This window comes from Bubalus bubalis, chromosome 10, assembly GCF_019923935.1.
Source record: "Bubalus bubalis isolate 160015118507 breed Murrah chromosome 10, NDDB_SH_1, whole genome shotgun sequence".
NCBI classification, from domain to species: domain Eukaryota; kingdom Metazoa; phylum Chordata; class Mammalia; order Artiodactyla; family Bovidae; genus Bubalus; species Bubalus bubalis.
The window spans coordinates 38,176,013-38,203,794 of record NC_059166.1 but is presented as its reverse complement, the minus strand read 5'-3'; the positions used below and the strand labels follow the sequence as shown (position 1 = coordinate 38,203,794).

The 27,782-nt window shown below is 35.0% G+C and overlaps 1 protein-coding gene across 2 annotated transcripts in view; it reads right to left on the bottom strand.

Moving 5' to 3' along the window:
• THEMIS (thymocyte selection associated) overlaps window positions 1-23,687 on the bottom strand; it is a 189,275-nt gene extending 165,588 nt beyond the window's left edge. For both annotated transcript variants that reach the window (XM_006058845.4, XM_006058846.4), the window contains exon 1: window positions 23,452-23,687. In XM_006058845.4, coding sequence (XP_006058907.3) covers window positions 23,452-23,542 — 91 coding nt within the window. In that variant the 5' untranslated portion in view covers window positions 23,543-23,687. The remainder of the gene's footprint in view (window positions 1-23,451) is intronic.
• Between the last annotated feature and the right edge of the window lie 4,095 nt (window positions 23,688-27,782).

Here is a 27,782-nt window from a genome sequence, read left to right as displayed (position 1 = left end):
CAATTCTATACAATCTCTTTCAGAAAGGAGAAGAGAGAATATGTACCAATTTATTTTACAATCTAATACTACCAAAATCAGACAGACATCACAAGAAACAAAACTGCAGACCAATACTTATACCAATATAGACAAAAAATCATTCACAAAATTTTAGCTAATAGAATACAGCAATATATTTAAAAACTATATATCATAACTAAGTGTGGTTAATCCCAAAGATACAAGGTTTGTTCATATATTCAAAACTAATCAGTGCAATCCTCTATATTAAATTAGGCTAGAGAAGGAAAACCATATGACCATATAAATTGATGTAGAGAAAGCATTTGACAAAATTTAACACACATTCAAAATAATTTTAATAAAAAGAACTCTATGTAAAAGCCAATGTGAAAAAAATGAAAAGACAAGCTACAGATTAGAAGAAAATATTTCCAATCCATGTATATAGAATTTACAGAGAATTAAATCAAATAGTAAAAAATCAAACAATTCCATTAGAAAATGGGCAAAAGACATGAGCAATCATTTCATTGAGAAAGAAACACAGGTGGCAGATGAGCACATTGTTAGCCATTACTGAGTGCAAATTAAAAGCACAATGAGAATCACTACATACTTCTCAAAATAGCTAAAACAAAAAAAGTCACAACAACAAATTCTGGTGAGGATGCAGAAAAGCTGAAATACTTGTACATTGTTGGAAGAGAATGTAAAATGGTAGAGTCACAGGAAAACACAGTTTGGCAGTTTCTTAAAAATATAACTTAACATGCAACTACCAGTATTTCACTCTTGGGCATTAATCCCAGAGAAATAAAAAAATTATTTTCACATAAAATCCTGTCTACAAATGTTTGCAGCAGCTTTTTTTAGAATAGCCCCAAACTGGACACATACCAAATATCCTTTAACATGTGAATAGCTAAATAAATTGTGGTACATCCCTACTATGGATACCCCTCAGCAGGAAAAAAAGAACTATTAATTCATCCAAAAATCTGTATTAATCTTCAGAGAATTATGCTGAGTGAAAAGGTCAATTCCAAAAGGTTATATGCTGCATGTTTCTCTTTACATAACACTTTTGAAATGAAAAAATTATCAAAATGCTGAACAGAATAATGGTTAAAAGGGGTGAAGTAGGAGATGGGGAGAGTGGGAAGGAAGTCGGTGTGGCTATAAAAAGGCCACATGAGCGACATGAGGCCAGAAATGCTCTGCACCTTCACTGTATCAATGCCAATATCCTGGCTGACATGCACCTTAGTTTTGTAACACGTTACAACCGTTAGAAACTAGATGAAGGTTACATGGGATTTCTCTGTATTATTACTGCAATTTCACAGGCCCATAGTCATCTCAAGTAAAGGGTTTAATTTAAACATGTGTGTGTGTGTGTGTGCACGTGTGTGTGTGTGTGTCATGCCTGTGGTGCAGTGCAACTTTTCACATCAGTGACAGACTAAGAAAGCCTCAGTCAAGCACGTGAACATAGGAAGACCAAGCGAAGCAGTAGAAGGAGTCTGAGGAGAATGAATAACCCCTAACTGCAGTAAGTCCTTAGGAGAGTCATGATAACAGCAATAGAGGCTGTGGTTTACATTGATACTGGAAAAAATGTGAGTTTCTTCCTACCTTTGGGACACCCAGAGGGTCCCAGAGGGACTTTAGAGCAGCAGCAGTTTGTCCATTCAAACTTTCTGCAAAAATGGACATATAATTTGAGCTGCCCAGTACTGCAGCTAACAGCCACAAAGGGCTCAGGAGCACTTCAAATGTAACCAATGTAACTGAGGAACCCAATTTAAAAACGTATTCAATTTAAATTGCCACAGAATGGCTAGTGGCCACTGTATTGAACAGTAGCACCTTTTGGAAGGCAAAAAAAAAAGCTTATATGAGAGCCTAGGTTCTGCTACTGGTAAAGTGCTTCAGAACTTGGGTAATTTGGGTCTTCTCGTATCACCTTGATTGTCCTCTTATGCTAATAAAATCAGCCACAAACAACTTAAAGTATAGTCTCTTACATATGTAGTAGGTGATGTATGATTATGGCCAAATGGGGTCGATCTGGAAGGCTAGTTATTAATATTAAGGAATAGGCATTCCATCCTGAACCCAGGATGGGGAACACATGTATACCTGTGGCGGATTCATTTTGATATTTGGCAAAACTAATACAATTATGTAAAGTTTAAAAATAAAATAAAATTTAAAAAAAAAAGGAATAGGCATTCCAGAAAGTTAAAATAGCACTTTTCAGATTTAAAGAAATTAATACATATTAAAGAATTATATGGCATCTAGTGTCTTTTCGGAGAAGGCAATAGCACCCCACTCCAGTACTCTTGCCTGGAAAATCCCATGGACGGAGGAGCCTGGTAGGCTGCAGTCCATGGGGTGGCACAGAGTTGGACACGACTGAGTGACTTCACTTTCAGTGTCCTTTCAAGATGATCTGATTACAAAATACAAATCAGTTGAAGAGAACGTATGAAGAGTGGATTTGAACTGTAGGCAATATATTGACTGCTATGTTTCTAAGAAAGTTCTCCTAAGGGCTGCTTGCTTTTAGGAGCAAGAGCAAGACAGGAGAGGCAAGGAGAAGTTACCAGGTGCCATTAAGTATTCGGTGAGGAGAGCCAGAATAGACTGGTGGCCACAAATACTGAAATGGCCCTCCACAAACTGGTGAAACAAAAACAGAACAATGTGGCCAAAGTGACTTCCGGACCACGATGCTGGGGCACTAAGAGAAAGCTGGTGTATTAAAATGTGGAAAAACTGGAAAGGAAACACCATGCTCAGTTCCTAATATATTTTTCTGCCATCAAATGGTCATACTTAAGTAGCAATAGTCCTCTCTAGTTCCTCTTGAACAACTGCTTGGCAGCAGGCTGCACCAGAATTAACTGGAGAACACTTTAAAATAAAGATTCTAGGGCTTACTCCAAAAATTCTAAATCAGATTTTCCAGGGTAGAATCCAGGAAGATGTTTTTGTTTTTTTAAAGTTCCCTAGTATATTCCAAAGTTTACTTAGGTTTGAGAGATACTGTTACAAATCATGAAAAAAAAGTAAAAGAAAATCAGTACATACATCAACCTGGGAAATGATACAAATTTGGGAGTTAGTTAAAACTACAAGAATGAAAACAAGACACAAGGAACTCTGGATAGATCTCCTCCACTGAGAGCAAGAATAGAGTATCTAGGACACGTGCAAAGACAAATATTTAGTGTTATTACTTAATATACTTCAAAATCACTGCAGATGGTGACTGCAGCCATGAAATTAAAAGACGCTTACTCCTAGGGGGGCTGGCCTTCCGGGAAAAGGGCTCACAGGAGAGAAGGTCACAAGTAGGTAAGGCCGTATGTGACTTTTTGGGGCTCTGTAGTGAGTTGTCAGAGAAGGCAATGGCACCCCACTCCAGTACTTTTGCCTGGAAAATCCCATGGGCGGAGGAGCCTGGTAGGCTGCAGTCCATGAGGTCGCTAAGAGTCGGACACGACTGAGTGACTTCACTTTCACTTTTCACTTTCATGAATTGGAGAAGGAAATGGCAACCCACTCCAGTGTTCTTGCCTGGAGAATCCCAGGGACTGGGGAGCCTGGTGGGCTGCCGTCTATGGGGTCGCACAGAGTCAGACACAACTGAAGCGACTTAGCAGTAGCAGCAGCAACTCCTTGGAAGGCAAGTTATGACCAACCTAGATAGCATATTGAAAAGCAGAGACATTACTTTGCCAACAAAGGTCTGTCTAGTCAAGGCTATGGTTTTTCCTGTGGTCATGTATGGATGTGAGAGTTGGACTGTGAAGAAGGCTGAGTGCCAAGCAATTGATGCTTTTGAACTGTGGTGTTAGAGAAGACTCTTGAGAGTCCCTTGGACTGCAAGGAGATCCAACCAGTCCATTCTGAAGGAGATAAGCCCTGGATTTCTTTGGAGGGAATGATGCTAAAGCTGAAACTCCAGTACTTTGGGCACCTCATGCAAAGAGTTGACTCATTGGAAAAGACTCTGATGCTGGGAGGGATTGGGGGCAAGAGGAGAAGGGGATGACAGAGGATGAGATGGCTGGATGGCATCACTGACTTGATGGACGTGAGTCTGGGTGAACTCCGGGAGTTGGTGATGGACAGGGAGCTGCGATTCATGGGGTCGCAAAGAGTCGGACACGACTGAGTGACTGGACTGAACTGAACTGAACTGAATATACTTCAGCACAGACAATGAGATACACACATATGTGTCCAATATGTTTAACTTATAGTCCTGGGTAAGGGATAAAAAATGTCTGTATTTGAAATACACTAATCAGAAATATAGAATCCAAGTATAAACTAGTTAACCCCCTCCAAAATTAATCAGAAGCTCATATTCTCAAAACAACTCCCACAAGTGTCATCTACATTTATCTCCTATTAACACAGTTTTTTTTAAATTAGAATAATGGATATTAGTATTAAGATGGCTTTATTGGTAGTGAAAGTGTTAGTCACTCAGTTTGTGTTTGACTCTTTGCCACTCCATGGACTATAGCCCACCAGGCTCCCCTATCCATGGAATTCTCTAGGCAAGAATACTGGAGTGGTAGCCATTTCCTTCTCCAGGGAATCTTCCTGACCCAGGGATTGAACCCAGGTATCCTGCATTGCAGGTAGATGCTTTATCATCTGAGCCAAAAATGAGTGGTGTTCAAAATTAGTTTCAAATGTAACACAGACACTTCTCTTCTTGCTAAGGGGTAGAATTAAGTGAGCCCAATATAGGTCCTGGGCTTCACAATCCTGGTTTGGCAAAGCAACTTTGTCATCTAACCAGAAAGATAGCTGGAATATTGCTGCAGAAGTCTCTAATGAGCCTTTCATGGAAGGTGCTGTCAGAGTATTTAAAAAGACAAATAGTTTAGACTACATCAAGCTGACAGACAGGTCATATAAGTATTTTGACATCTGTTTGCAAATAAAAATTCTACATTTGATAAAATTTCATGAGACCATATGCTTCTAAGGACTGAAGGCTACCAACATACAAAAAAATAACCTAGTAAAGGTGAATGATGACATCAATTCTTAGTCAGTTTGAAACTAGTCATTTTCTCCAGGAAGTTTGGCATGGCCTTTTTTTTTATCAGTTATTCTTAATAAATGAGATTCCCAGGTGGTGCATTGGTAACCTGCCAATGAAGGAGACACAGGTTCGATTCTTGGGTCAGGAAGATCCCCTGTAGGAGGAAATGGCAACCCACTCTAGCATTCTTGCCTGGGAAATCTCATGCACATAGGAGCCTGGCAGGCTACAGTCCATGGGGTGGCAAAGAGTCAGATGTGACTGAGTAACCGAGCACACACACTCTTAATAAATAGAATGAAATTAATAACACCATGGGCTTATTTCAACAAATGAGAGCTGCTAAATTTTGCTGAGCATTGAGCTTGTGGGTTTTTAAAACATGATACTGCCTTGAATAATTCTGTTTTCTTTTCAAAAGAAATCTGAGTTAGAAAACCAACTAGCATGGAGCCCAACAGTAAAAATACAATGTTGCAGGTCACCTGTCAGGTGAATGGCATCTATCAGTAGACAATATCACTGCCAAATTTTTAATGACAACTGATAAACAAAAGGCTTATTGTTCCAAGTAAGAAGAGAATGTTCTTAACAGCAGAAATCAAAAATTCCATACTTACTTCTATCTTCAGTGGTTTAAAGCACTCACTTAAAGTGTGTTGCCATAAGAAGTAGTTTACTCAATGTACTATTTTAAAAAATCTTCACAATAATGTTATTTCTATACAAAAAGGTTTCCTTAGGTATATTACCAGAAAATTCCAATGTTCTAATCAGCAGTTGATCAAAACTCCATCATATACCAATCCAGGAGTGGCCACATAATTGTAAGCATTTGTTAGTGTAGCGATGGACAGGACACACTTCTGTAGCTGTTATGTCTGACTTCATGAGGAGTCTTCTTAGGGAGATCTATGGTGATTTAATGAGCTTTGTTACTGCAAATTCAGCATATTGCCAGGTATTACCAGTCATTCAGAGTATTAGCTGAATAAATGGATATTCTTGGAGATTTATTTAATCATTTATTTGTTTTCCTTTGTTAAATATCATTAAGAAAGATAATTGTTGATCCTGTTATTGGAAAAAGAAAGTTTTCTTCCTCTCTTCATTAATAATCGGTGAATGGAAGTCTTGCACAAAGACTTTGTGGACAAGTCTTTCCCTCTAAAAGGAGGAGGTTAGTTTTGTTGATTTGGAATACTGTCTTATTCTAAAAAGTGTAGATTTACTAGAAATGAAGAAAATAACTTTTGTTTGTTTTAAATGGACAAATTCCAAGAAGACAGGATTAAGCGAGATTAAAAAAAAAAAAAAAAAGGATCCTTGGGGCTGTCAGCAGCTGCTTCTGCTGTCGCGACTCTGACGCAGAGAGAGACCAGACCGAGGCCACTGGAGCGGGGCGGCAGCATCGCAACCGCACAGCCTGCGGCTGCCTTTTCAAACCGGGAGCTGCCCTGTTTCCTACCCGACGCCTCTGCTAAGCTTGTATTTCAGGATTTACAACCCTCCCTCTCCAGGCCGGCTCTACCTCGCCATTTTTTCCTATCAACAGGAGCTGAGCGTGCATTAACCCTTCTCCGGCAGCCCTGATTTACACCCACCCCAGTGCCAGCTCACAGCCCGGGTCACTAGGGTCACAGACACCTCCTGATCTTGATTTTTTTTTTAAGCATGCAATGCATGTACAGTCGACCTGGAATTTTTTCAGGTGTCACCTCTATTATTATCCTCTTTATTATCTGTCCTTTCTTTGAGTGAAAATCTTGATCGCAGTGTTTTATTTTATACGCCCGCCGCTCTTCCTGTTTTACTACAGCGCAAGACTGCTATTCCAAGTATACTGCTGTCCAAGAGTATCAGTAAATGTATTCAGTCTCATCTGACTGAAGTGCAAAGGAGAATGGAAGGGAGGCAGGCAGGGAGGGAAAGTGGAGGAAGGTCCAGCCTGTGTCTGTTCTAAAACAAGTTCAAATTTTCATTACTGTCAAGTTTCTATAATCTCTCTGAACATTCTAAATGATTGTTTTTTTCCTTAAACTACTGGAATAAATACATACACTATATTTAAATTGGAATATATTTAAATCAGTAACTATGTTAGTAATATTCAAAATCAGAGTGGCCTCTGATAATGAACAGTTAATTAAAAACTCAAGATCTGATTTCACAAGTTCTGGGAAAAAATATTTTAAATATGTTTTAGGCTTTTCCTGATGTCAATAAAGAAGTAAAAAAAAAAAAGCCTTTTGGTCTGTGGTTAGAATTTATACATCGTTCATGGGGCAGGTGTTCTTTCCTTAACTGACATTAAGTGCTGAATCACTAAGCCCAACCCTTCTAACCTACAGTAAAACGGAAAATCAGAAAATTAATTTCATTACATAGATTAGTGAAAACCTTCCCCATTTCCTAATAAATTATTTTTCATTAAAATAACAAAATTTTCAAATAATGTCCTTGCCATTTAAAAATATTTCATGTGAAAAATTTTGTTTCATTTAAGTAAATTTCATCTTATGGCTTTTGCTAAAATCTGCTTTAAAAAGGTACAATGGTTTCAAATATTTATTAGAAGTAGAACAAAGTAGATGCCCCAACTAAAGTGCAATTTAAAAAATTCGGACCTTAAATATTGCATCAAAGATAGACATTTCTAAAAATGATTTTTTAGAATTTTTAACACCTTACTTGAAATTACCTTTTCTCCCATTCTCAGTGCTTACTCTCCAGTTATTTAGCAGGGCCTAAAAAATTTGCTGGTATCATAGTATACAAAAGTATGAACTACTACACATAAGGCCAAAGCTTTTTCATTTTCTTTAGAAAATGTTTTTCAATGTTTAATAATTGGCGAATAATTTGTACTTATTCAAAGGAATTTGGTAATTAATAACCCTAAACAAATCATCCATTTCACAGTATTTGAAAACCTAGAAGCCAATAAGAAACACAATTTTTACTTAATTTATTGCTTAGTCACTTATTTATACTTATAAAATGAAGGAAGCATATGAATAATCTCTATATGAGTATATGTGAAAACATATGCTAGCTTTCCATTTTTTTTTCATCTTTATATTGCATAGTCAAGCTTGACATTTAACAAATAAGTTGAATTTTTAAAGCATGAATATTCTACAATAGATGTGAACAGTGTGTATCATTGTATAAAAATGCCCTCATTTTGGAACATTTCCACTTAAGTTAAACACAAAAATCTTCCTGGCAGTTATTTTCCTCTATAGCTTTTGAAAATAAAACAACTGATATTACTCTTACCTGAGCTTCTTTTGCTTGTTTTTAATGTTCCTACTTTAGGTCTTTTTCCTAAAATAAGTTCTGCTTGAGCTAAGTTTTAGGAAAAAAATGTGTTCCATTCAAGTACAAACACAAAAATGCCACACACTTTACAAATTCTTTTATATTTTCAAATATTTTGATTTTATTTTTTAAAATGCAATGTTTAATTACACTAAAAGGGTAACTCATTGATCTGTAGCGTATGGCCTAGAACCAATCTAAGAGTCAAGATATACAGTAGCTGAAGTGTTAAGCCTTAGATAAAATATGATTCCAAGGTTTTTATAGGAAAACATTTAACATCATTTCAAATAATATTGTTCTTAATAAATGTAAATTTTGTGTATTACCAAATCAACATTTTTCAAATAAAATTGAATGTTTAGGCTTGCCAAATTCTATTCTGATAGTCATTTTAGTGTCCAACTATATGACACTGACACAAATAGACCAAATTTATATTTGTTTAATTAATCCTATTATCAATTTCAAATATTGGGATATAATAAGTTTTACTGAATTGTAAAGCTTAGATATTGAAAGTGTTCAACTTTCACTGTGTGCAAACTTAGGTCTTCCTGAATCAAGAGCAGTTTTAAACCTGTGAAGCTCAACAGAATATGTTGTAAATATTTAGAAAATTCTACTTTAGAAATGTAATGTTCATCTTTAATACATTATTATGAATATAAAAGCTCATGTAGAGAAATACTGGTGCTCTGTTTTCATTTAACAGAAATTATTTTTTAAATATGTGACAGGACATATTTCATTAGCCTTTACACAATTTTATTTCTCTTAAGTCTGTATGAACCAATATCAATATTGTGAACTCATATTAAAAAGTGAAAAAAAAATTTTCTTTTGCCCTAATATTTAAAATTTATGAAATATGATTAAACACAAGTTGAATACAATGCTATAATTTTCAAATTTTCCCTGATTTTACTACCATATCTCTAGCTGATTAAATTAAACCTTAAAAAAGTTAAAGTCAATTAGCCATAAAAGAATTATGTAAGTATTAAAATAGGCACAATTTTTTGTCATATGAACTCATACATGTGTCAAATTAATAAAAGTCATGTTCATATAGTTCATAATTCACTGTGTATCATTATTCAATGCATTTAACCAATTCAAGTTAATTTTTAACATCATACTTATTGAAATTGTAATCAGTAGTAGAATATGCATGCTTGTGCATACTAAATCACTTCAGTCATGTCTGAATCTTTGTGATCCCATGAACAGTAGCCCTCTAGGCTCCTCTGACCATGGGATTCTCCAGGTAAGAATACTGGAGTGAGATGCCCTGGAAGGGTATCTTTCCAACCCAGGGATCAAACCCACATCTCTTGTCTCCCCACAGATAGCCAGGTTCTTTACCACTGAGCCACCAAAAAAGCCCTAAAAGACAAAACAAATGTGTATCTAATACAAGCTATTTCTTATGTTTGTTTGTAACCCAATTGTATAGTCAAACAGTAAATAGTTATAAAATTTCTAAAAATGTTGATGATTTTATAAAGATAGGATTCACTATAGAATTTCATAAATTCTTCAGGTAGGAAGAGCAAGAATAAACTTCACAAGTTTTATCTCTGGGGCAAATAGGCAAATAGGTGACTTGAAAATGGAAATAATAATAATAATTTCAGCAGTTAACACCAAGGATTAAATGTACTTATAAATATAAAAAATTTAATAAGATTAAATATATATGCATACATGTACTACATTTGTGTATAGATGAGAATAAAATATTATTTAATTATATGTGTTGTATTAGATATATTCACATATATTTATGCATAGACATACATATGCAAAATACATTTATACACTCATTACATATGCTTACACACCCAAATCTATATACAAAGATACCCATCCCATAATAATCCTTCAGTATATACAGCTATCATAGTCACTAATCTATCATAAATTATGTGCTAATAGCAAATGTTATATCTGACGCTTTCATTCTAATGCTTTATGTTCATTTATTTTGATTGACAAACTAGCCCACTTTCTCCTATTTCTCCATCAACAGAGACTTTTTTCCTTTATTCTTTGTCAGCTTGACCAACTCCTCCTCTATCAATACTTTCCACGTTGTTCTTTGAGATCCACATATTTCTGACCTGACGCATGCACTACAGGGCAATCCTGAAATAACAAGGCTTCTTTCACCCACTTACAATTCTGCTATATTAAATCTCGTAAGCCTACTACTCTTTTTACTTCGGACATACATCTTTGGTGGGCTAACATTCATCTGCATCTGAATGTCCTACAGGAGCTCTTGTTCATTGGAATGTAACTGAATCATGCCTCCATCTCCAAAACAACTGCTGCTCTTGCGGCAAGTCTTTCAAGTAATATTTTTATCACCCACCACGTTCCCTTAGTCCAGAAACCTCTGATCGGTCATCAACTCCTCCCTCTTGCTTACAGCTCATAAACTGTGAAGTTCAGAATGTTTGACCCAAAAAGACCACAGATCCTGTCTTTTCTATTTGTAGCTGCTGTTAGCTCCTTGCTGTTTGTCTCATATTTATCTAGTAAACCTCTACTGGAATAGATGTCTAATCTACTCATCTGAGGGTTGTTTGTTTTTTTTTTCTGCCTTAAAATCTCAGAAATTCTTTAGCTTTTTCTATAATTTTCAAATTTACAATCAACATGATTTACTTTTATAATCAGATATAAAAATAATATCCTTTTATAAGTTACTATTGATTATAGCATAAATTCAATATCCTTACTATAGCTCAGAAGCCACTTAAGATATGACCACAAATAACCTGATCACCTATTATTCTCTGAGCTCTTCTTCGATCATATTTTGAATTTTCAAACTTGTATAATGATCTAAAGATTTTTTTCTCATTCTGAAATTTTCTTATTTGCTTGCTCATTTTCAATATAGGCTGCAGAAAAATATCATCACCTCTTGGTAAGTTTTTTGTGTGGTAAATTCTCAGTGTTCTCAAAACAGTTCATTAAAATACATTTCACAATATAGCACATGTACTGATTTTTTTTAAATCCATCTTCTTTTACTGGCCTAAAGAGTCCTTAAGGACAAGAATCATACTCTATTCATTTTGTAGAAGGAAGGATAGAGAGAAGAAATGCAGGGAGGCAGATACAACTTAAGGACTAATTTCCATAATTTTAACATATTTTGGCAGGAAAAAGAAATATGATATTTAATATATTCAAAACACAATATTTAAAAATCTTATCTCCTCTAAATCTTACTTTCCCCAAGAGGGAAAACATTTTAATGGTATTTAAAAATTGCTATAAAAAACACTTTTGAACATTATATTTATGGGCTTATTTAAGCAAAACTATGCTCTCACTTCTGCAAATGTATGTGTGCTTTCATCAATATTCATTTTGGTAAACAGAAGAAATGGCTAATAGAATCTATATTCAAAGTGATGAGGAGAGTCCTTGCATTGTACCTCCAATCAGTACCTCCAACTTCCCAATTCTAAAAGTAAAATTCTTATAATATTCAAAAGGACTGCATATGGTTCTGCACTATTTCCCCTCTGATATCATTTCTGTTCACTCTCCTCCTCCTTCTGGCCTTAGTGGTTTCTCACTTTTTCTGAAATACACCAGCATACTCTCACCATAATACTTGGCTAAAGATATTCTCGCAACTTGGAAAGCCATTCACCAGATATCAGTTTGGTTAACTCCCTCACCTCTCTCAGCTAGTGAGAGCTTGTTGTACCTGAGTCATTCCCAGCATGTTTCATAGCTGTGTAGATAGTTGATTAATTCTTAAGTTACTTGGAATTAAGGCTTTAGAAAATTCTAGCTATTTCAAATGGATCTTAGACCTAGAGATAAGAGGTAAAACTTGTGTATAAAAAAATACAACTGTGCAGTAGTGGGTTAACTATTACGTAGGGTGCTCAAACCCTGCACATATCAAAGAAAGGACTACCCCTTAACTGGTTCTGGAGAGAAAACATCTGAGCCCTTGGAATATCCTGTCAGATAAGAGTGCTTTTGTATATCTGGGATCTTGGGCCACACCAGGTAGTTTATGCTAACAATATAATTTATGGTGAATGCCCTTTACGCTTCATTTGGGGTCCTGGACCATACCACACCACTTGATCTCTAGAGGGTCTGGAGACCCAGTATTTGAGGTCAGTCACACAAATCCTTAATGCTTGTGTAATTGCCCCAGTAAAAACCTTGTATACAAAGGCACAGATGAGCTTCCCTAATTGGAAATAATTTGTCCTTATTGTGACATATCACTGCTAGGAGAATTAAACATTATTCATGTATCTTCACTGGGAGAGGATAACTGGCAATTTGCTTTCTCATAGACCCTATTGTATATATGCCTTTTTCTTTACTGGCTTTAATTTTTCTTTGTTCCCTGTGGTAAACCATAACTCAGTTTAACAGCTTCTCTGAGTTCTGTATTTCTAGAAAATCAGCAAGACCAGGAGTGATCTGGTGGACCACCAACGCAAAATAGGAGGAAATTCTTGTAACTTTGGGTTAGGTAACGACAAAAAAATGTATGACACATCTTGACTATATAAATTTAAAATCTTTTTGTTTCAAAAGATATTATGGAAATGAAGACAAGCCATAGAACCGAAGAAAACATTTTCAATTATATATCTGAAAATATTTGCAAATCAAATATCCAAAATACAGAGATAAGTCTTACAGCTCAATAACAAGAGGACAAAGGCCAAAAAAATTGAAGAGATGTTATTTCAAAAAAAGGCAAATAAATTGCTACTAAGCACAGGCAAAAATGTTCAACATCACTTGTCATTAAGGAAATGAAATTAAAACTACAGTGAGATACCATTGATTATAAAACAAAAGATACACAAGCAAGAATTTGTAGAAACTGGAGTCCAAATTCATTGTAAATGGGAAATTAAAATGGTACATTATTTCATATTATCTCCAAAAGGGAGATAATACAAATGGCCTTTGGTGTTGAATAAACAAAATGTGGTATATCCATACACAAAAAAATATTTAGCAACAAAAAACACACCAGAATAGTAATATATGCTACAACATAGATGAACCTTGAAAGCATTAAGCTAAGTAAAAGGTTAGTTTCAAAACAGTACATACTGTATGATTTATTTCATATGAAATGCATAGGAAAGGCAAATTTATAGACAGAAAGGAGAGCAGTGGTTGCTTGGGGCTGGAAATGTAAGCAATAATGATTGACAAATAGCTCAAGGGACTTCTTTGGGGTGATGGAAATGGTCTAACATTGGTGGTGGTTGCACAACTCTATAAATTTACTAAAAATCATTGAATTGTATACCTGTAAGGGATGAATTTTATGGTTTAAAAAATTAATATCTCATTTAAACTGTAAGAAAAATCTAATGGGAAAAGATAGAAAAATAAACAATAAATAACCTACATGATATATGAGAAGAAGATAGTGTTTTGATTCCAAAACAATGAAGAATTTAATAGTGAGTACAGGAAATATAGGGAAGAGGGAACAAAAATTTTGCAGTAATAAATAGGGTGGTCAGATGAGCCTCACAAGTTGACATCTAGTTGAAGAGCTTGCAAACTCAAGGAAAAAGTGGGAGCAAAGTTTTAAGGCAGGAGCATATCCCAAGTTTGAGTAACAATAAGGAGTTCAATGGGGTTAGAAGGAAAAGATTTGTAAGCAATAAAGTCAGATCAATAGTGAGAGTAAAAAGAGAAAAATAAAAGCCTATTACCCATTGGAAGGTCCTTATTTTGAAAAAAATTGGAAATCCATTGGAGATTTTTTAACAGAGAAGCAGCATAATCTGACATACCACTTACAAGCATGACTCTGGATGCTATGAGACTAAACTTCAAGAGTGAAAGAGAAGTAGGGAGACCAATTAGGTGGCTATTTTGATAATCCTGGCAATATGTTATGATGATTTGAACCCACCAAGGGGGTAGATAGAGGTCACAGTGAGTGGTGATATTCTGGATAAAGCGTGGGGGAGAAATTGGCATAAATTTTTCTCCTTTTAAAAGTTAATTCATACTTTTGTAAAAATTAGAAGTTAATACATCAAAATGTTAATCATATTTCTTTATATTTGATGAAATTATTGAATATTTATGCTTCTATATTTTCCAATTTTCTAGCCATGTGCACATATTATTTCTATAGAGAAAAAACCATTTTTTCAACATCCAGTTAATTGAGCAAGATCATAATACAAACAAACTTTGTTTTTGCCAAAATTTTAAGTCAACATCAAACTGGCTACATATATGAAGTAATCAGTGATAAATGGTAATATTAGCAATATGCAGAATAGTCAAGCAACAAATATTTCCTGAATACACAGAGGTGAACTCACTTTTACATAAATATGTGGTAACATTATTATCAACTAACTTTCCTGGGATTGTGTAACTCTCTCCAGAGTTTGTCTAATATCTAGTTTTTTTTTAGTTGGTAATAAATGCAGTTCTAGTTTAATGAATATAACTTGTATCGGTAAGGAAAGTATTATGTTGAAATAGAGCTTCCCAGGTGGCTCAGTGGTAAAGAATCCATCTACCAATTCAGGAGACACCCGAAATGTGAGTTTGATACCTGAGTAAGGAAGATTCCTTGGAGGAGGAAATGGCAACCCGCTCCAGTATTCTTGCAAAGAAAATCCCATGGACAGAGGAGATTGGTGCGCTACAGGCCGTAGGGTCACAAAGATTTGGACATGAATGAGCATGCTCGTGTCTGCACATGCATGTGAGCACGTGTACACACACACACACATATGCTGAGATAACAAACAACTTCAAATTCTCAGAGATTTAAATAATAAAGGTATATTTTTCATTTCACTATGCATCCAATTCAAATGAGTGAGGGCAGGGTCTCTAATAATTATAGTTATTTAGAGATCCAGACTGTTGAAGGCTTCATTTTGACATGATCTACCAGGATAAAATATGTTAAATTATGAACTGGTTCTTAAAGCATCTGTTCAAAATGATGCACCTTACTTCTGCTCTCATTACATTGGCTAATGCAAGTCCCATGTCCTATGGTCACAAAAGAGTTAGGAAGTCCAATTCTATGATGTACTCAAAATTCAAAGAGAAAAATCTATGATAATTACTTTTATGAGAAGGGAGATAAAAGAAGAAATATTAGAGCTTCAATTTGTATTAATTTTTATATAAAAATAAAATTAAACTATATTAATATTTACTCTAAAGATTTTCTAAAATTTAATTTTAAACTCTATTAGTATTTAATTATAAAAAATTTAATTTATTCCTATACCAGATGGTCACATAAACATGTATAGTTCACAACATATTGAGACAGTTTCAGAATTCCAAAAATATGAATTAAAACAATTGTCTTCATTCATTCATTTTCTTGCAATACTTCCATATAATGGATTTTATACAGATCAAGTTAAGAATTATTATAATCCATTTTCCACTGTCCACAAAATAGACGATAACTTTGTAAGATGCCTACAGAGACATTTCAGAATTGAAAATTGTAGAATCTATCAAGAAGAGAATGACAGTGGCACTTCTATTCTTAGTATGAACTTGTCATCAGCTACGTACAACTGGTGTCTAAAGAAACCGCCAAAATCAGATTTATGAAGAAAATTATTTCACATATGGATTGATGGCCACCAACATTAATGATAAATCTTCCTTGAATGTATATTTTATATGTTGTGTACATGCTGTATACTGGACCTTTACAAGGTATCTTTAAGGGCTATTATTTAAAATGAGCACTTAAATAAATATATTACAGCTATGTCTTTGAATCACCCTATCACATGGTATTGAATCAACATTTTTCTAAATACTGAAGTATTCAATAATGGAAATATTTAATACTTTCAATAATGTTCAATAATAGTTAATATAACAATTTAACTTTTATGAGAGAAAAATTAAATTATTAATAAAAATTTTAATTGTTTAAAACATTATTAATTTCATCTCTATCCTCTTACAATTTTTAATACTGTGTATGCTTTAGAATTACCATAAATAACAATAAAAATTTGATATTTTAAGGTATGTGTTCATTTTTTTTTATTTTTAGACTACAAGGTTTTTGATTGAATAAAGTCCTGATCAATTAGCTCATGGATGGGACATTCCAGTCATTATTTCAATGTGTGGTCAAAATTTATTTTTTTCAATTGTCTACTTGAAATTTCCATTTGGGTGAATAACAGATTTAACATGTCTAAAACAGAGCTTTTGCTTTCTCCATCAAACCTCTACCCTGCCAAGGTCTTCACAACTCTGTCAAAGGTGCAAACATCTATCTAATGGTTTAGGTCAAAGTCCTCCCATGCATCATTTAGTCTTCTCCTATCTCACACCCTTATCAAATCTATCAACAAGTCCTGACATTTCTACCTCCAAAGTATGCACTAAATTGGTCATTTCTCTTCCAACTGCATCAAGGTAACATGAACTCTCTTCTGGATTATCACACAGTCCTAAAGTGTATTAACCCAGTTTTGCCCCGCAAAAGCCTGTGCAGTCCCACCTAAAATGGTGATCAAGTCCTGTCAATCTCCTGCTGCGAATTGGTCATTACCAGTTATAAAATCTAAACGCCTTGAAATGCTCTTGCCCATTCCTTGAATCTCCTTCTCATATGACTTTCCTCTCTTTTTTGTCTTATACGTTTGAGGTACAAGGATATTTTTCTCTTCTTCAAACAGACTAAGCCCCTTTTGGTCTAGCCGTTCACTCTGTTTGGAACACTCACCTCCAGGATATTTTCTTGTCTGATTCCTTCTCAGCATTCAGGTCTCTGCTACTAAGCCAGCTCTTTAGAGAAAACTTCACTGATCATTTTATCTTACTGGTCCCCACTCACTTCCCCAGCCCCACTCTGTAGCAAATTATGTATTACATGGCTTTTAAGGCCTACAAAATTTGCGCATCCCTATGTCCTCAGCCTCATTTCCACTAAGTTTCTCCTCAGTTGCTCTGCTTTATCCTCACTTGTCTCCTTTTTGCTTCTTAATTAGATGAAGAGATCTGTTATACGGTTTACACTTGCTCTGTCCTCAGCAGAAATGTTCTTCCAGAAATATGCGAGACTCATTTCCTCAGTTTATTCTGGCCTCTGTTCAAATATCATCTCCGCAAAGCTAACTGCCCTGATTGCCCTAGCAAAAGATCATCTCCTTCCCCTATTGCTTTGCTCTCTACTTATTTAGTTCTTCATGGTACTTGTGTATATATCAAATCTATCGGTCATTTGTTCCAGCCACTGGAATATAAGTCCCAATAGGGTAGAGGCTTCCCCACTCTCTTCCATGATTCTAGCCTTTTGAACAATGCCTATAATGTGTTATTGTATTTTATATAAGCTAGTCCATGCTGAGACTCACTTGATGTTTCACGTTTCATGTCATAAAGGAAGCCTGAATCAATTTCAAAGAAACAGTAATATAATACAATATAGACTACTGTTCTCTAACAACATACAATAAAACTAGTAATTAAAAGCAAAGAACAGCTAAAGACAATTTTATATTATCAGAAAATAAATAGCCATTTGATTTAAAAGGAAAAACATGTACTCAGAACTGAGTAAAAGTGAAAATATTACAAGGCAAAATGTATGGGAAAGAAAGAAGTATTTAGAGAAAAATATAGGTTTAAGCGTACATACCAAGAAGCAAGAAATGCTTTTAAAATGACTGTGATTTATACCAGGAAGCCAGAAAAGGAGCAAGAGAGCAAAGGACATGAGAAAATAATAGAGTCAGAAATCAAGGAGAGAAGCAAAACAACAGAGGATTTTACCAAACCAAATTCTGAATTCCCACCCGAAAATTTCACATCCAGTTATTCTTATAAGAGAATTCTACCAAATTAAAGAGTTTAAGGCCCATTTCTCTCTTTTCAAATACCTCAAGAAAAAGAAAACAACAAAATCTATGTAGTTAATTTTAGAAAGCTAGTGTTATCTTGACTCTAAAATTATAATTTCCACACAGCTCATTTCAGCTGTGATCAAACGCAAAAATCTTTAAATATATCAAACTCCTACTTTGTATTTCAAATGTTAGTAAATATTATTATAAATACTATATTAAAAGATTCTTCAATTTGAAAAATCTTTTAAAGGTAATTTCATTAGCAGACCAAAGAAACCAAACCACCTAGAAAGCAAGAAATAGACAGGAACTTCCTTAATTTAGTGATGACTAAATACTTTGGCCACCTCATGCGAAGAGTTGACTCATTGGAAAAGATTCTGACGCTGGGAGGGATTGGGGGCAGGAGGAGAAAGGGATGACAGAGGATGAGATGGCGGGATGGCGTCGCTGACTTGATGGACGTGAGTCTGAGTGAACTCCGGGAGTTGGTGATGGACAGGGAGGCCTGGCGTGCTGCAATTCATGGGGTTGCAAAGAGTTGGACACGACTGAGAGACTGAACTAAACTGAACTGAAACACCAGTTCTAGAATATTGTACTTAATGAAGGAATTTTAAACACATTTTCTTTATAATTCAGAATTCTCATTTTTTAACACAGTACTGGAGGCTCTGGACTATACTATCAAGATAAGGAAAAATGAACAGTTGCAAAACATATTAGGGAAGAGACACAACTCAATGTTTTCTAATGATATCAATATTTAGGAAAATCAGAGAAATAAAAAATAAATTGTTAGAATTAAAAAGTTCATCAGTATCATAGTAATATGTACTTACATTTCCACTTTAGTAGTAATCAGTGAGAACAGAGGAAATATGGTATCAGTCAATATAGCAATATAACACGTGCATGTGTCTGCATTCTAGGAACTAGCTTTAGAATACACAGGATCTCTACGGAGACATTTTTTTTAAATTCTGATACATGATCAGAAAGATGAATTTTTGGTTTGTTTGTTTTTTAATGAGAGATAAACTATGCTAATGGATGGAAAGACCTTACTATTTAAAAAATTGAAGTCATAATGAAAAAACATATCTACATTAGAAATCCCAGCTCAGAATGGCTTTTTTGAAATTTTACTAAATATTTAAATAAGAAATTACATCTAATTTATATAATATCTTTAGAAGAAGAAAAAAAGACTCTACCCAAGAAATTCTATAAGCTCAACATAACTCAATACAAAAACCTTGGTAGGATGTCATACAAGATTAAAATTATAAGCCAATTTCATACCCTAAAAGAAATACAAAAGTTCTTTAAAACTAATAAACCGAATTAAATGATATATAACCAAACTTATCTTATTCCACAAATAAATGACTTAAGATTTTTTTAAAAATCAATGTAAAAAAATCATATTATCATCACAAAAGTTATTTAAAAGTTATGACTTAAAAAAACTAGTAGAAAACTAGAAACTTCTTTAAATTAAAGCAAACATTATATTTAATGATAAATTATTAAAACTTTCTCTCTATGGTTGTGAGGTGAGTGAAACGATTAAATAATGAGTAAATCATTACTCTTATTTGATATTATACTATTGATAGAAACACTAGCTAATACTTAACTGAAGGAAAATAGAGTACAATCATTGGAAAGAATAAGAACCTATCAACATTTACAGAAAATGTAAATATGTATATAACAAATATAAAATAATATAAAGATATATTCTTAGAATTCAAACACACAAAGAAAAAATGAAAACTTCAAAAGATACCACTTATAATGGAATTTTAAAAATCAATCAGGTAACTAAGAATAAATCTGAAATAGAAGTGTAAGAACTTCACAAATAAAAATTATTAAATGTTATTGACAGAAGTGAAAAGATATCTATTCATATAACTAGACAGATAAACTAGGTTAATGGTTCAGAAGAAGACTTCATTTAAAAATCATGTCAATCCTTTATAAACCAATGAACTGCTAATAAAAAATTGGGAGAACTAGTTTCACAATACTAGTTCTCAAATTTGGCTTCATTTTTAATCATCAGGGAGATTTTTAAAAACCTGATACCTTATCACTTACAAATGAAATCCTAGTCTTTTCAGGAGAGAACCAGACTCTGAAAGTTGCTAAGAAAGTAAATTTTAAAAGTTCCCATCACAAGAAGAGAAAAACTGTAATTATGTGTGGTAATAAATGTTAACTTGATTTATAGTGGTGATCTTTTTGCTATATGTACAAATAATGAATCATAATTTTGTACACTTGAAAATATATGATATTATATCTAAATTAATCTCAATTATCTTAAAAAGACTGATATCAAGTGTTATCAAGACTATGGATTAATTAGAACTCTCATGTTGTGCTGGTAGGAAGGTAAAGTAGTATAACTACTTAAGAAACTTGTTTTCCATTACCTACCCAAACTAAACATATGCATCCTGTGAGATGTGGCAATTCCACTCCTTTATATACACAATTGAATATTATACACGTGTGAACACACATAAATGTTTATGACAACGTTAACAGACATCTTCAAACTGGAAATAATTCAAATGCCTATTAGTAGTGGAATAGATAAATAAATTGCAATATATTCATCTACTGGAATATTACACACACTGGAATGAATAGCCTATATAGAACAGCATAGATTAATTTTACGAAGATAATGTTGAACATATATGCCAAACATAAAAGGATACTATTATAATGTTTCATTAATATACAGTTCATAAATGGGCAAAAGTCTGATAAGGGTTACTTCTTGGGAAAATGGTAGATAATGACTGAGAAAGAGCACAAGATGTAACTTCCAAAATACTTGTAATTTTCTATTTCTTGACCATGATGGTGGTTACATGAATATACTTAATTTGTGAAAATTCATCAAGATGTATGCTTTTTTCTCTTAAGTGAAGTATAACATAATAGTAAAGTATTAAAGGATGAAGATAGTCTGAACACATGGACACAGTCTGTTCTTTTGCAAGATTTAAAGCAAAAATTTCAATTCTTCCCAAGTTAATCTATAAAATCAACATACTCTAATACAAATTCCAGTTGGATTTTTAAAGTAATCAATTGATTTATTTAAAGACATGTTTGAAAGGACTGTGAATAGCTACAAAAGGAGCAAAGAGATTGGTTTATATATGAACTATGCTTATGCCAAAGCCATAGTTACAAAAACAATGCTTGAATACAATTGAGAAAACACAGACTAATGAACAGAAGAGATATTTAAGAGACAAACCAACCCAGTTATGAGCATATAACTTAAAGACAACAACACAAATCAGAGGGGAAATGATAGCTAGCTTAGTAAATGGTGCTGGAAAATTGCTGTTACTATATGGAAAAAAAACTAAAATTGGATTCCTCTGCACTTCATGGCATAGTTAAAATTTAAATATGAGATATAAAGCTGTAAAGTTGATTTAAAATAACATAGGAAAATATCTTTGTAAATGAAACATGAGGAAGAACTTCCTAATGCGAAATCTTAAAAGCACAAACCATGAGACCAAAAAAGTGACTTGGGGACAGCTTAGGGACAAAGATAGATTTCACAATAGTATATATATGGAAAAATATGGTCTGCTTCAAAGTAATCAATTTACAAATGAATTAAACAAAATGGTCTATACTAAAACTGATGGCTGCCTACACCAATTCATTGCCTGTGCATGCATGCTCAGTCGCTCAGTCATATCCGACTCTTTGTGACCCCATGGACTGTAGTCCACCAGGTTTCTCTGTCCATGGGTAAGCATACTGGAGGGGGCTGCCATTTCCTATTCCAGGGGATCTTCCTGACTCAGTCATCAAACCCTGTCTGCCGCATCTCCTACACTGCAGGTGGATTCTTTACCACTGTGCCACCTGGGAAGCCCACATTCACTCATTCTATTCTGTTATAAATCATACAGTCTTAGTAAAAGTCACTCTGTACTACCTCAAGAGGTTAACTTAATCACTCCTATAAAGTGATTTTTGTTTTATTTATTTACTTTTGGCTGCGCTGGGTCTTCATTGCTGCCTGCGGGATTTCTCTAGTTACGGTGAGTGGGTGCTACTCTCTAGAAGCGGAGCAAGAGCTTCTCATTGTGGTGGCTTCTCGTTGTGGAGCACGGGCTCGCGAGCACTCTGGCGTCAGTAGCTGCAGCTCCCAGGCTCTCGAGCACAGACTCACAGGTGTGCACGTGTGTGTTTGTGTGTGTGTGAACTGGGTCTGACATTCATCAAACTTTTTTTATTTCATAATATCTAAAGAATTATTTTGTCTATAAATGGGAAAGATTTGCCTACCAACAGTTTTTTATCTTCCCGGTACTTTTTCTGGACTTAATTGTACTACTGGCTCAATTCTACCACCCTTGGAACCAGAAATATATATTTCCCCAGAAAATGACTCTGTCTTACATATTTCAAACCACTGCTTAAAGAAATTGAGGGTATGTATTGTATATGTTGTAAGTCTTAATGCTTTTTCTGAAGTAATACAGTTACACCAAAGCACACTAACTTATTCAACAGTCTTAGTTGAGCTCTGACTTTAGAACTCTGACATAGGTTCTATAAAAATTATCTTGTATTTAGTAAATGTGAACTTCTATACCTTTAAATATGAATGCCATTATTAAAGAAATTAGAAATTAGACCACTACAGAAAGAAGGAGAGAAGCATTGATATAAGTAACATTTAGAAGTGGTTAGGATTTTGGTGAAATTTTCTTTCTAAATGCTGTGCTTTTAATAGCTCCAAAAAACTATATTTTATGTTCTAGAAACATAGATACAGATAACTTTTCACTTGAATTACAATCAATTTCAAAGGAAAGACAGGAATAATTCATGTTGAACTATTTAAAGCCCTACAAAAAGTTCAAGAAGCTTCACTCAATTCCTAGCCCCTATCCACACCAGAGTCTTATCCAGTTTCTCCCTTCTTCAACACTATTAAGTCTCAACAATTTCTCAATTACTTTCTCTGATAATGACCTTTCCTTTAAGAGAACTCATATATTCTGTTTAAAAATTTGCACTAGAATTCCTAACAGTATATTCTTTATAAGCATCTTCTAGCCAATCAAGAGATAGGAAGGTGCTTACCTTCAAAATAGAAGCCTGACTGGATTTCTAGGACCCTGGGGAGGGTCCTGAGGTCAAGGGAGTGGATGAATTCTTCCAGGGACAATGCCATTGCTTTGGTTTGGATCTTGTGCAGACTTGGTACTTACAGAAGCTTTTGGCTTCTGAGTGTCACTTGTCTGCAGCTACAGTCCCAGCTCATCATTCCTTTATCAGAGTGTCACACCGGAGCCTGCTTGGGGTGGAGTAACTCTATGTGGGGAGGGGAGTGAGAAGGGAGGAAAGAGGCAGGCAGGAGACAAAGGGTGTTACAGCTCTTTTTAGTTCTCATTGTGGCTTCATTTCCTTCTAACACTGAAGTAGAACAGGATGGAGGTGTGGTGAGCATGTCTGAACAGACACTGCCAAAAGAATGAGAACTGGCAAGTAGCTGTGTTCATCTGCTGCTGGTCCAGGTGTGCATCTTCAGCAGGGGCCAGGCTGTCTGAGGTCAGAGTTGTTAGTGGCTTGTCAACCAGGAAAGAACAGAAATTCAGGACTAGAGTATAATCTTTAAAAGGGCACTGTATCAATTCTTTATCTCTTCACTTCACTTCTAAAGTTTGGCTCAGTGCCTTATTTGCATATTCTCAGTGCTTTTATACAAAATTAGGTTACAAAGTGCTTTGTGTCAGCTCTTTTCAGAAATCTGATACTCTGGAGGGGGAGGATCAGAAACCCCTTTTTATTTTTCCACATTAAAAATTTTGCTGAATATTAAAGGAGAGTGGGGGAGGGGTACACTATGCAAAGTGATACAGTAAATCAATATGAATTTTCTAGTCACCACACTATAGTGAAAGTATCTAAATCTGTTGTTAGGAAATCTGAATTTCCTGGGGTTAGTTCTGCCTTTGACTTACCAGTGACATCAGCCTTATGTTCTCTGTCCCTGATTTGTCTCATTTATTTAATAGAGAAAACATTAGAGCCTAATAAAGTGTACAGATTTCTTACAAGGCCAAAATTCTACAACTCTGATCGTGGGGTCCAATTTGAAATGGCGAGGGTTGGGAATGACCAAAGTCAAAGGAAGCAAAAGAAGCCTCATTAAAAACAAATTTCTAAAAAATCTTCTTCCTTCCTAGCCTTTGTATTTGAGTGAGACAATATTTTAGAGTATACAATTCAAGGTGACGTTTTCCAAGTCTCTATAAAGGTGACTAAAAGAAGACTGGTTGATACAAACACAGCGAAAGAAACTAAGAAGCTGCATATTATACTTATAAATTGGACTCCATGTTCCCTGTCTAGAAATTGTTTTAGCCTTAAGCTGCAAAGAGCATAGCCAGACAGAGAGGGTCAGGTTGCGTTCATTATGTAAATAACCTAAGAAAATAAAAACAAGGCCTTATAAAACTCTTTTAACTCTTAAAATCATACTTGATATTTGCAATAGTCTGCCTGGCTTCAATTCTTTCTTTACAAAACTAAATTTTATAAGGTCATGTCAATAGTTTTTTCACCTGTAGCTTCTAAGTACTTTTTCATTTGCAGTTGTTGTTGTTGTTTTTTGCTCAAGATCCTCCTAAATTTGATCAGTCTGCCTTCTGCACCCCTTTTCCCAAGCTTAGGCCCTTCAATAGACTGCAAACACTGTTTACAGCTTGCTTCTCACATGGTTGAGTATCTGGAAAAGGCTGCTGTGGACTGCTCTTTGAAAATCATGTATCAGTTAGAAGTGGTACTATAGCAAATCTCGTTTGATATCTAACTTAAACTGGACTTCACTTGATTTTTTAAAAAATTTTCCCACATCAACTTTTTATCCTACTAGTCAACGAAGCCATTTCAAAGTATTATCAATCTTTTACAATAGTCTTTGCTTCTCCTGCTTTTGCTCTAGGAACAGATGAACCTCCTTTTCTGTTACATTCTCCTTCTTTTATATTCTCAGTCTTAGTTAATGATACTACCGCTGTCTCAGTTTATCAAGCCCGAAGGCTGCATCCTGAGAGATGCCATGTCCCACCTCCAAATCCCTCAAGCACTATAGGCAGCAATAATCAATATCACTCACCTTGTTCTTGCTCTATATTCTCCACTACTACACCTTTAGTTCAGATCATTATCACTTCTGACACTTTAGGCAAAGAAATCCTGACATAAACAGCTGAGATAAAATTGACTATAAATAAGAATATTAAGAGAGTATTGAACCACCAGGTAGTAAAACAAATGCTTAAAGTTTAATAACTGAAACAGTAGATTACAGGTGTAATAAGAGCCTGATCAATGAGAATTCAGAAAAAAATCAAAGCATTGCCAAGTAAAGATGGTGCTTCATTACCCAGTTCTACAAGAACTGAGTCATTAGCCACCTTGGTTGCTGATATTCAACACATCCTGAAAGTTTAGGACAGAGATCAGGAATAAGGCACTCTGTGCTCTGGGAAAACTGGTAGAACAGGCCTTCAGATAATTAGATACTCTCTGGAGAAAATTTTAAGAACTCATTGTCTTGCATCTTCTCATTCATAGAAAAGCACTAAAATCATTAACTGAGATGCCTATTCTTCATGACTAGCAGCAACCCTCCACTGAGATGTGTGCTTGATTGCACATACCCCTTCTCCAAAATCTACCCCCACAACCACTTCTCCAAAATCTCCACCCCACACCTCTTCTGATCAATTCTTCAGAGTTCTCTGAAAGGCTTCTCCTGGGTTACAGTTCTCAGTAAGTGCTCAAATAAAACTGAAACCCACAGCTCTCACATTTTGCATTTTTATTTTAGTCAACAGTATAAATAATAATTCTATATGAAAAAGATGAAATTTTAAAGCAGTAGGGGAAAAGTCCTTCAACAAATAATTTTAAATAATTTTTAAATAAAAATTTCTCAAAATTCCATGCAACAAAATTAATTGCAAGGAAAGTGTTTCCCTGGTGGCTCAGTGGTAAAGAATCCTTCTGCCAGTGCAAGAGACATGGGCTCAATCTCTGGGTCTGAAAGATCTCCTGGAGAAGGAAATGGCAATCTACTCTATTCTTTCCTGGGAAATCCCATGCACAGAGGAGCTTGACAGGCTACAGTCCATGGGGTTGCAAGAATCAGGCACAACTTAGTGACTAAACAGTAGCAAACCAAGAAGGAAAATGTCTGAAGAAGGTAAGGAGAGAATTATTTCTTAGCATCAATGGAAGTCTTAAAGGAAAAGACTAATAAATTTGACAACAGACATATGAAACACTTCTATAAATAAAAAATGAGCTTTAAAAAATAGAAAAAATATTTTACATAAAGAATTAATGTCCTGGATCTATGAAGATCACTTATTATTCACACAAAATAAGAATATTTAAGGACTTCTGCTTCTGGCTGAGTTTGGAGTTGACCAACTCTTCTACCTAGGACAACTTGAGAAATGGATAGTTTTTCAAAATCTGTTTTAAGGAACAGGAGAGTCATCAGGGCAGTTGGGACTTAAGAGTCAAGATCTTGAAAGGCAGGGAAATACAAAGTGAGGGAAATCCAGTATTCTACACTTCTTTTCCCCTCAAGCCATTTGTGGATTAATAGTCAGCACCAAGAGAGACTGAAAAGCAAAGAAAATGTGCTAGTAAATGAGGAAAGAAACAGGGCTGAGTCTTAGCAGTTGCACATAACTAGGGAGACAAAAATTGGAACTTGGGGCTAGCAAGGCATCTGTGCGTGCTAAGTCACTTCAGTCCTATCCGACTCTTTGTGACCTCAAGGACTGTAGTCCTCCAGGTTCCTCTCTCTATGGGATTCTCCAGGCAAGAATGTTGGAGTTGGTTGCCATGCCCTCCTCCAGGGGATCTTCCCAACTTAGGGATCAAACCCATGTCTCCTTCATGGTCTGCAGTGCAGATGGATTCTTTACCACTGAGCCACTGGGGAAGCTCAGCAAGGTAGCCAGGGAAACTCAAAGAAATGAGTTGTTCAGCGCCATGTTTCCCCTTCAAGCTATGGTCTATTCAAAAGCAGCACACGGTTGACTGTCTGAGAGAGTAGTTAGAAAGCTTCTTCTGTAAGAAGCTGCAGAAGCCAGAAGTGCTTTTCAGAATCTCATAGAGACGGGAAAGCAGGGCCTGCCAAGGAGGAGGAAGGAGCTCTAGTAAATATCCCTTGCCTTCAGAAGGACCCCTGAAGACTGCTCCCTAAAAGACAGTGTTGACTGTAAACAAAATAGGCCTCACAAAAATTGAAGATCAGACTAAATTTCATTCAATCCCTGACTGGATTAAGGTAAACTGCCCATTTTAGTTTCATATGAAAGCTTTCTTAGGAGAAAAACAACCAGAACTCCAGAATTTCTTAAATTTTTTCAAGATAACATCTAGGGAAG